The sequence below is a fragment of the Glycine soja genome, chromosome 18 (genome assembly GCF_004193775.1).
Source record: "Glycine soja cultivar W05 chromosome 18, ASM419377v2, whole genome shotgun sequence".
In the NCBI taxonomy this organism is placed as follows: domain Eukaryota; kingdom Viridiplantae; phylum Streptophyta; class Magnoliopsida; order Fabales; family Fabaceae; genus Glycine; species Glycine soja.
The window spans coordinates 49,929,934-49,941,369 of record NC_041019.1 but is presented as its reverse complement, the minus strand read 5'-3'; the positions used below and the strand labels follow the sequence as shown (position 1 = coordinate 49,941,369).

Sequence of the window (11,436 nt, the reverse complement as noted above, 5' to 3'; positions counted from 1 at the left end):
TATCTCAACGAGAGATTCAAACTTTTTATGAAAAATATACATAATGGATTTTTAATTGCTCGTCCCACAAACTTGAAATTTTTTCTCGGTGAAATTAATATACAGGTATAATTATAAATTACTCTCATAATTTGAAATGTAGTATAAAAAAGTGGATCTATACTATAAGTATTGTTTCCCACAATTTTATGTATAAAAATACTGCTTTAATTCACAGCATAAAAGTTTTTAGATTCATCATGATTCAAACTCGAATTCACTATGTGGCGGAAGACTATATATAGTTTTGTTAAATCAACCTCCATTCGTACTCGCAGTGTAGTCACATAATTTTTTATATAGAGAGTGGAAAAATGTTGAAAAGCTAGTCAAATTAGAATGCATTGGAATGACATGAGCCAAAAAGGGTGCACATGCATGGAACATAGGAGGGTCAAGATTTAAAAGAGTCGCCACGCACTCGATCGCAATCACTGACACTGGACGCAACATGTAACTCTGCAATGCATTGTCTTGGGGGAGTCCATGTAACGTGTGCTCAATAAATGAATAAATACAATATCCATCATATGATTCATATAATTCATATCTTGGTTTGTTCTAATATCATTTTCAATCCATTTTTTGCGGATCAATCACTTTGCTAGCTATTAATATGCACTTGCTTATTTCAACTTACGCTAACCATGTCATTTTCTCTTTCTGTTCCCCCATTGGATTTCATTTCTATTTCACACCGATATGGTCGGTAGACATTTATTATTATTATTATTATAAAGTTAAATTTTATATAAATTTTTTAAACTAAGTTGGAATTATTATAGTAGATAAATATGGCTTGTAAATAATTATTTAATTATAAAAATATATTTTTTATATGCAACTGTAATTTTATTATATTAGACCAAACTTGGTTCAAGATGTAACACAGTTTAATGTAATAATTACAAAAGAACATGGATGAATAATAATGATAATAAAAGTATTAAAATATTTCTTGAGAGTATGTTTGGATGAGGTAGTTTAAAATTTTAAAGGATTTTAAATTCTGAGAATTTTAAATGCTTTAATTTAAAATTATGTGTTTGAATACGATCTCTCTCTTCTCTTCAACAATCACAGAATTACTACCAAATGACAACCTCAGATTTCAAACCAAAATCAACAAGTCAAACCCAAATTCTCTTCTCTCCCCTAAGCTCAACCTCTCCCTCTTCAAAAAAAAGGCTTCAAATTCAGAGTAAGTAATTCAACCTTCTCATATTTAGAATCCTCCTTTTCATTTTTAATTATCTCTGCCACCATATTTGTCGGCCTCTTGGTCTCTATCGCCGCCAAAATCAAAGAGACGTCGTGGCTCTAGCGGCGCTACAAGACCCCGCTCCGGTGGCTGCTATGTTTCCCCCTTGGGACGCGTCCCTCTGGTTGTGTTTTTTTCTGGTCCTACATTTTCTACCTCTCGCGTTTCCTTCACATGTTGAGAATCGTCATTGTCGTCCTACGACATCGTAAGCTCATTTTTTTCAGCTCTTCTACCATGCGATTTCTACCTTCATGTCTTTCCTGTGGCTCGAGTTCTCGCAATCTTTCCAAGTTCTCGCGATCCTCTTCACCACGCTCGTGTTCTCTGTTATGTACAGCTATCGCTTCTGGACATTAGTGGCGGCCTCCGATGGATCTCATGACGGTGCTTGACATTGGCAATAGCATGAGCAACACGGAACTTCACATGCTAAAGCGCGCAATGCGGTTGGTTATATCTTCTCTCGGCGCGGCTAACTGGCTTGCCGTCGTGGCTTTCGTGATTGATTCCAAACGGTTGCTACCATTGCAGAGAATGACGAACCAAAGAGAGAGAAAAGTTCAAGAAAAAAGAGAGAAGATGAACCAAAAAGAAGAGAGAAAAGTTCAACTTTGTTGATCTTTAATTTTAAGACTATTGACTCCCTGTTTGTCACAGTATAATAGTCCCGTTGAATATAAAAAAAAAGTCCAAAGAGTAACTATTGATATTGTTACTCCATTTAATAACCTTTTGGTATATATTAAAGTTTAATAATTTAGGTTTTGTTGAGAAAAATTAATTGAAAAGTTAGCTTTTAGTTAAAAGCTTAAAAACTAATTTATTAAAATATAAGTGTTTGATAATTTAACGATTAAAATATTTGAAAAGTATAAAATGATAAAAGAATAATAAATGAGGTAAATTTTTTCAACTAATAAAATAACCATTACCGAACATAACGTTAATCATTCATATTTTGGTATTATTATAAATTAAACATTTGTAACTATATATTTTTCATCATACACTTGTAACTAAATAATCTTATCATGAACATTTTCTTGTATTTTTATAAATTAATTTATTTAATAAAATATCAAATAACTTCAAATTTTTAAAATAAAAAAATATAGACTTAATTTACTAAAAAATTGATTTAACGATGAACTATTAAAAAATAATATACACAAAGAGTTAGTAAACATAGTAACTATTAAAAGTTGTTTTTTTTAATCAGAATATTCCTTAACCAAAAGCTAATAACTAGTTAGAAGTACTGAGATGAGCTTGGTATCTTCCAGCTCAATAACTATTAAAAGTTATTCCTTGGATAATTTGATTCTCATTCAAGAATAATAATAATTGAAAAAATCAACAATAGAAAAAATTTACTAAAATCGTGATTAAAATGTACTAATAACATTAAATGTCACGCTTTTAATAAATAAAAAATTACATTTAATTTCTTAACTATTACCCTTCAAAAAATAGATAGCAAAACTAAAATTAAAATTATTAAAGATTTAAGTTTGTAATGACACGCGAGGCCGCTTGGTCCGAAAACGACATTCATTTTCTAAATTAGTGTTTTACATTTTTACTACAAACTTCCCATGGATGCTAAATAAAAGGATGAAAAAATCACGATTAAGGTCCGTCTTGTAGTTGTTCTTGAAATAGAAATTATATTTCAAAACAGGTAGTTCTTCAATAGAAATTCTAACCTGTTCTAGGAATAATTAATGCTTTCACCCATAAAAAATCTTCGCCATTGATTTAAGTTCGGTGTGGCTAATCATTAGCCTTATAAGGGCAATGATTAAAATAAATAAATAAATATAAATATAAAATACAATCTTTTACATATTTTTTTTAAAAAATATTTTAACAATTAAGACGATGATTAATAAAATTAAGTTAGGTAACTATAATTAGTTGTAATCACATTATCTATCTTTTGTTTATTAAATTAACTGTGTGTTTTCTAAAATATTTTATTCCAATTATATATATATATATATATATATATATATATATATATATATATATATATATATATATATATATATATGCTTATTTTCTCTCTCTCAACTTACTTTTATATTATAGTTTAATTCTCTAAAAACCCACAATATCATTTTTGTGACGGAAACTTTCATCTTTCTTTAGAAAGATATTATTTACCACTAGATCCAATTTCCTATAGTGTTTATTTAAGGGAAGAAATATGAAGAGAATTTTTTTTGTAAAAATGTATACTTTAGATGGATAGAAATAATAAGTTTTTTTATTTATTTAAATGAATGAAAGAAAGATAAAAAAAAAGTAAAATTTGTATACATTGCTTTTTCAGCCATGGGTTTGAAATTAAAAAGGATTAATATTAAAAAAAATATTTTCTTCGCGGAAGGACAAATTTTTGGAATGGACTAAAAACACTCAAATTCCTTTGTCTTTCCTTCAATTCACTCTTATCCAATCAATTAACTTTACACATTTCTATTTCTCTTAGCCCTAAAACCTACATACTGTCTTTGATATAGTAGTGTTTAAAAACTAGTCATTAAAATTGAAACTACTCGTAGGTATATGTCATAAAAGGAAAGAAAAGACAATTAGGTTGGTGCGTTAGAGCTAACGGTAGTTGCAACGTCTCTAAAAAATGCACCTTAAAAATGATATTCCAGTGAAAGAATTAAAGAAAGGACCCAAGTTTTTATTCTATAGGACTTCATCTCACTTACTCTGTTGTCTCTGAATTATCATCATGCAAGCAAAAACAAAAAATTACGATTATTTTACAATAATTGAATGCATATAATATTAAAGTGGTTGAGGGGGGTTAAGAAACACTTCACCTTTTGTGAATGCGACTTATATTAGCAACCTTCTCTAGCAATACCCACAAAATAATAACAACACAATGCCATTGGAATTGAAAGTGGGTCCATTCATTGACACCAAAATGGTTAAGAATATTAAAATAACAACACAACCTTAAAAGTCTCCTCTCTTTTTTTTTCTCTCACGGCCACACAACGTTTCTAACTTCTAAAGATAGCCAAAGACTCAAGTTTCCTGAGGAAAAAGGTAACACTTATGTTAACATTCTTATATGTGTATGAATTTCACAACTTTCGTGCATTAATTAATGACGAATAAATTATCAATTAATTGCATATCATATCACACACTTAGCTTACCAATAACACATTATTGTTTTTTATTAATGACCGCTTCACTCGTCAACAACTCATGTAAGCGCGTATAGGTAATGTGTGGGTTTTTCTACATAAATGAATTATTTCCCACAAGCTAGGTAAAAGAAAAGAAATCCATTTACTTTAAAATAATTTAAGTTTAAAGTTTAATTTATGCATAAAAATTTATGATTCATCAATAATGTAAAAATATCTTACAGTTCTTTTTCTTATAATAAGATATCAACACAGTCAAAATCATGAAATATTTTACATTATTACTAAAATATGCTTAAAGATACTACTTATCACCTGTGTTACATCATGTGGGTGAAGTTGTTCCCTCTTAATGCATAATCTTTGTATTTTTCTCTAAATTAAATCCTAATATTTATTATCTGACAATACATATTAATTTTCTACATCAATTGAATTAACGGACGGTATAAAGCATCAAATGATTGATAATGTAGCATGACAATGTGAATCATAGCTATCATACCCTATGTGGCTATATCCTAGACCATGACATATTTTTCCAATGATTTTTACAAAACCTTAAATGGGTTAGAAAAAAGAGGCTGAATATATCCAAGGACGAGATGCAATTTCAACAACAGTGGAACTCACGTGCTGCTGCAAGGTAATGTCCATGTAGAGTAGCGGTAACATGAAGTGTCAATGTTGTTGCATAACAAGATTCTCCTGCACCAATCACCAATTCAAGCGAATCTAGAAGTAGAAATGAATAGTAATGTAAAAAAAAAAAAATATCATCAAACACTAGGATTAATTGTTTTGGAGTTGTTATGCCTGAACCATCAATATCGATTAAAGTTTTAGATATATAACTTTATTAAATACTTAGGGTGAAAATTTTGTTAGTATATAATAATTCTATCAACTCAAACAAGATTATTTCGACAGAAAAATATACGTGGTTTTAAAAAAAATGTAAAAAAAAAAGTAAAATAATAATAACACTAAAGGATTAAGGAAGCTGGAAGCACGAGAAGTCCACAAAAGCAGCACAACATAAGGGACAAGGGAACCTCGATCCCATGCCATGTGCGGATGGGGCATTATTATTTCACTTTGTAAATAGTAAGTGTGTCTCTCAAACAAAGATGAGATCTTTGGTGTTGGATTTTTGACGAATGAAATAATAGTATTATGGAGAAGAAGAAGGAAGAAGGAGGGAAAGTGGGGCTGAGAAAGAAGCCATGTGGGTGTGTGTGATTTTTTTAGTTCTCTCTGACACCACCCCATCTAATCTTAACACACAATGAGAGCACAACATGGAAGAAAAGCACTTGAGATAGATCTAAACATGGAACATGAAACATGAGAGAGTGAGTGGTGTTGTTTTTGTGTGATGCAGTTGTTTTAGATCTTGTTGAGAATGATGAGTGGTAGGAATGTGAGAGAGTCTCTATTGGGATCCCTCAACCATCACCGTAGAGGGCATAGTTTTAATGGGGTGGCCAACAACAACCACCACCACGATGACAACCTCGATCTTTTCTCCGACAACCGTCGCTCCCTCGCTCTTGCTGCTTCTTCTGATGACTCTTCAGATGGTGCTTGCTTGCTCCATCTTTTTTTTTTCTTTCTCTCTATTCTTAATATCTCCCAACACTTTTGTTTCTTCTTGCTTCTGTTTTTGTTTGATACTAGTTTCCAATTATAAGAAGAAGAAAAAACATTCCTTGTTTAGTGGGAATGAAAAGGATGTTTTGTAATGGTTAACAAAAATATGATGATGGTGATGATGATAATGTTGTTAAATGATTATTATAGATAATTGCCATTTGTGAAGGAATTGCATGATTATGAAAGTTGTGATTAAGTTATGGTTAATTTCCAATGTATATTATGAGGGTCTAGCCTCTTGGCCATGTTTTTTGTTTTTTTTAGGTGATCTCTATGTTTTATATTATGTGTGTGATGATGGTTTGTTTTTGTGGATTTAGTTTCGGTGAAACTGGGGAGGCTCTCAGTTGGAACAGCGAAACCGGTTAGAAGTGGGATTGATGATCTGTTATCATCTACAGAAGGAGGGAAGCATGATTATGACTGGTATGCTATTCAAATTTGTCATGATCTCTTTGTTTGTAGACTCAATTTGGCTAATAAAACTAAGAAATCACATTCAGTGGCAGGGAAATCTATGTGCTTTATTAGCAATTTTATGTTGTTTCAGATTATTCATAGATCCGGGATCAATTGCTGAAAATTTTTCTTCTTCTCAAAATATATACTTTGATGGAATTCATAACCAATTCAGTTTAATTCAGATTAGAATGTTTTAGTTGCTGGGTTAGTGTTTATTCAGCTTTTTGAATTATTACATGCATATACACAGAATAAAGTAAATTAAGATTACTGTTGGTTGCCCAATTTGTAATTATTATGATTATTGTGTTATTAGGCTTCTCACTCCCCCGGGGACCCCTGTTTTTCCATCAGAAGGAGAAACCCAAACAACCTTAGCTCCTCCAAGGAGAAGTTTGACTAGATCAACATCTACCTCTAAGGCCTCAAGGGTATGTGTGTACCTCGCATAATTTACACATGAAATTTCTGCAAATTCATTCCAAATATGTTACCAACATCCATGTGTTCAGACTTGTTAGTAAATGGATTGATGAGATATTAGCTATAAACTTCTATTTTAGTGAAGGAGGATTACCCTCCTCCCTACCAGCAAGGTGCCAGGGTCTTTGCTTTTTTGGGGGGTTTCGGAGTGAAGAAGGATAAGGTGATGGAATGTGTGTTTGCTTTTGGTATTAGATGTTTGCAAAGTTAGCTTCTCTAACCAATATGCTTATGACAACTGAGTATTACAATTTCAGCAGCAGTTGAAGTGCTTATTCAAATCTTTGTTTCAACTCACACTTTCTGTGAGTTGAAATGAGGATCTAGGTCCTATTTGAATAAAATTTTCCATAAACACTTATCGGAAAAAATAACATTACAAGAAGGTAAAATAATTTGAGTTTCTCTCATAAGCTAACATTAACAAATGCATTTTACTTTTTTGAAAGTTCTTTCATCTAACTTTTCCAAAATCTAAAGCACATAAGTTGATTTTAGCTTATGGGAGAAGGTCAATTCATTTTATCTTCTTATTTTTTGCTCCTATAAGTGCTTATGAAAATGTTTATCCAAACAGGATCTTAAAGCATAGTTTCTGTGAGTTTGTCTGTCGACATGATGATTCACAATACAACACTATGACATTATTTGTTCCATGTTGCTGACTCCACCTAATGTGATAAGGCTTGGTTGCTGCTGTTAATGTTTCAACTTACAGAAACTTGGAGAACTAGTTTATAATTTACTGACCAGTTAAAAATGGTTAGCTAGATGCTATTAAGTTTTAACTTGTTAATCATGTTTCTTTCAGCTTGCAGTCTCACAATCAGAGAACAATCCCCCCTCTAGACCAGCAAGAAGCAGTTCAGTAACTCGCTCTTCCATTTCCACTTCACACTCACAGTACAGCTCCTATTCTTCAAACAGACACTCATCTTCAATCCTCAACACAAGTTCAGCCTCAGTTTCATCTTACATTAGACCATCTTCCCCCGTAACTCACTCTTCATCTGCAGCAAGGCCTTCCACTCCCTCGTCTCGCCCCACAGCATCGCGGTCCTCAACACCCTCCAAACCGCGTTCAGTTTCCACCAACTCTACTGCTGAAAAGAATAGACCATCATCACAAGGCTCAAGACCTTCCACTCCTAGTTCTAGGCCTCACATTCCTGCGAACTTGCATTCTCCATCTGCTTCATCAACTCGATCACTGTCTCGGCCTTCTACTCCCACACGTAGGAGCTCAATGCCATCTTTATCTCCATCACCTTCCCCTACAACAGGTTCTTTAACTTCAGCAGGCCGTGTTTCATCGAATGGACGCAGTTCAGCACCTGCATCAAGGCCAAGCTCACCAAGCCCGCGAGTTAGGCCTCCACCTCAGCCAATTGTTCCACCTGATTTCCCACTTGAAACACCACCAAACCTGAGAACAACATTGCCTGATAGGCCGGTTTCTGCAGGTCGATCACGTCCTGGTGGTGTCACTATGAAGGCAAATGTTTCTGAAACTCAAGCCTCCCCAGTTACTATGCCAAGGAGGCATTCATCTCCTATTGTTAGTAGGGGGAGAGTGACAGAACCTGCAGCAAAAACCCGTGGCTATTCCAATGGCCATCATGCTGATGCTTCTGAGCCTAGAAAAGTCTCACATGCTCCTGAGGTGGCTGCAAGGAAATCTATTAGGTCCTCAACTACTGCTCCTGACAACACTGGATTTGGGAGGACTATCTCAAAGAAATCCTTGGATATGGCTATTAAGCACATGGTTCGTATACCCTACTCTTTCAGTTCTGTAGGATTAAAGTCAAAGTTTACTGATTAGAGCCATCAACATTCAACTGTTTCACATTTTTTTCATGATCATAATAGACATTAGGTTGAAGCTTTATACTACCAAACTACTTTCACTTTGAATGAAAATCATGGCCCAAATGATACGGCAATCCTTGCCATCAATGCCATGATTCATCATTCACCTTGCGATACTTTATGATTTGGACACTTTTGTCTTGATATTTCATTTATCTTTGAGCAAAGTTATGGTATTAGGCATTTGGATCTGTTTGGATAAACTCCTCCATAAACACTTATAGGAGAAGAAAATAAAAAGCTAAAATGCATTGAATTTCTCCATAAGCTAAAATCAACTTACACTCTTTAGCTTTCGAAGAAGTTAAAAGAATAGAGTTTCTATAAAAGTGCATAAGTTGATTTTAGCTTATGCTAGAAGTTAAATTCATTTTACCTTCTTATTTTCTTTCTCTAAAAGTTCTTGTAGAGAAATTTATCCAAACAGAATCATAGTTATAAGCATTTATTTGGTTGCTGGAGCTTACTTTGAGAAGATGCATGCTTCTAGCAAGTTTCTGCTATCAACTCAAACCTGATTCTCTATGTGCTTTTTCATTTAACAGGATATAAGGAACAGCTCAGGAAATATTCGTTCACTATCAAGCACCACACTCTTTCCTCAAAGTATTAGAACTTCCACTTCCAAATCTCATCGAGTCTCGAGTGCTCCAGCATCTGTTGACATGAATGGAAGCATGATAAGCAGTAAAAATGGAGCCAATTTTGATGTGGGAAATGGTATTGATAGGAATATGATGATGAAAGGAAGAGATGCAGATGAAAGACAATATTCTGCAAAACTGAGCGAAGTGGACATCTATGAGAGTTCTCGTTATGATGCACTATTGTTTAAAGAAGATTTGAAGAACACAAACTGGCTGCATGGTGCTGATGATAAGTGTGATCAAGGCCCCATATTTGATAATGGATTTGAGCACCTTCCTGAACCTTTTGGCCTCTTATAACAATATCTATAGAGGTTCTTCCCAGTGCATTTGTAACATGCTATTTTATGTTCTAATTATTATCTCAATTTTTTGAAAGAATGGGATGTTTCAACTTATATAGCTCCAAGGTAAAGAAGTGAAGATGCATTCATATGTTTTCTGCAATCTGCTGAGAAATCAGTGGATTCAACTTTGATCTTAAAGCTATACAAACAATGCAGGAAAAAATTACATGACAGAGGTCCAACTTTCTTTGGGAGAATGAGAATTTTCATAAATGAGTGAGTTGCATACCATGTATGCGTTTGTCAAAAGGCAAATGTACTGTGAGTACATAGAGATGAACGGGATGTGATGTCATATGCAAACACTATGGTTGAGTGTTATTTCCCACTTGGCAATGAACACTATAGTTGAGTTGAGTTGTATTTCTACATTTTTGTGCTCTTTACTTAACCCATGTACAATAGTCAAATTTTGATAAATTCTTTAAAAACATTAGAAGTGTTTATTTGTTTTTCATTGGAATTACATTAAATATTCTAAACAGTTTTACATTATAGTAAAATAAATATAATCAAAATAGTCATTGTTGCAAGTAACGTGTGTGAAAGAAAAATGTCTACACCCAATAAGTTCACAAAACTGGCAAAGCATGACTTTTAAGTGATTGTTGTTTCCTACACTTATAAGTTGTTTCCTGTATCCTTTTGTTTTTGTTTCCGGAATGATCATCTGAAATGTAAAATTACATTTTGGATTGAATGCAAATTTTGGCTTCTGGAATGACCAATCTGAATGGTAAAAAAATAACATTCAAGGAAGGAAGCAGGAAGCAACTTGTAGGTCCATAAAGCAACAGCCCTCTTAAGTCGGCACAACCTAGTGTGAAGGTGAGAGGAAATAAGGGTATTTTGGGGGAAAAAATGGGAGTGTGAAGAATAAAAATGGAAGTATAAAGAACATGGGCCCTGTAGGAGTTTCTTATTAGGTTCTAACCGTCAAATGGTGGGTATAAATAAGACTCTTGACACAATTTTCTCTTTTTAGAAATTCATTTCAAACCTTCCAAAGTACAATCTACTAAAAAATACAAAGGAGTTTACTCCATTAGCATTAGTACCTTATTAATGGATTACCAGCATACGGTAAGTGTGAATGGGCATCTTATTTATTTTTAGATTATTATTTTTATTTATATACTCAATAAAATTGAATAAATCACCAATTTAGTCCTTGAAGTATCACTCTCTCCCCTAAATAATCTTTAAACTAATAAAATTATAAGTAGATCCTAAAGTATTGAATATTCATCAATTTAATTCTTGGGTTGATATATTTTACTAATATTGAGGAACTAATTTGAAGAATTTTCCAATATTTTTGGAACCATGTAGCATAATGTCTAATGCTTTAGACTACTTATATAGTTTCATTAGTTTAAAGATTTTATTTTTAATTTGAAGGAATTGAACTCAGATATTAAAAAATTTACACACATTATTACCCTTAATGTTTAAAGACTATTATTTGTTAGAGTGATACTAATTTA

General features: G+C 32.9%; 1 protein-coding gene across 1 annotated transcript; it reads left to right on the top strand.

Annotated features, from left to right (window-relative positions):
- Positions 1-5,507: 5,507 nt before the first annotated feature.
- LOC114396716 (flocculation protein FLO11-like) lies at positions 5,508-10,380 on the top strand. Its single transcript, XM_028358842.1, has 5 exons — positions 5,508-6,065; positions 6,459-6,564; positions 6,917-7,031; positions 7,895-8,851; positions 9,501-10,380. Exons 1-5 carry the CDS (start codon positions 5,888-5,890, stop codon positions 9,900-9,902), a joined length of 1,758 nt encoding a protein of 585 aa, XP_028214643.1. The 5' UTR covers positions 5,508-5,887; the 3' UTR covers positions 9,903-10,380.
- Positions 10,381-11,436: the final 1,056 nt, after the last annotated feature.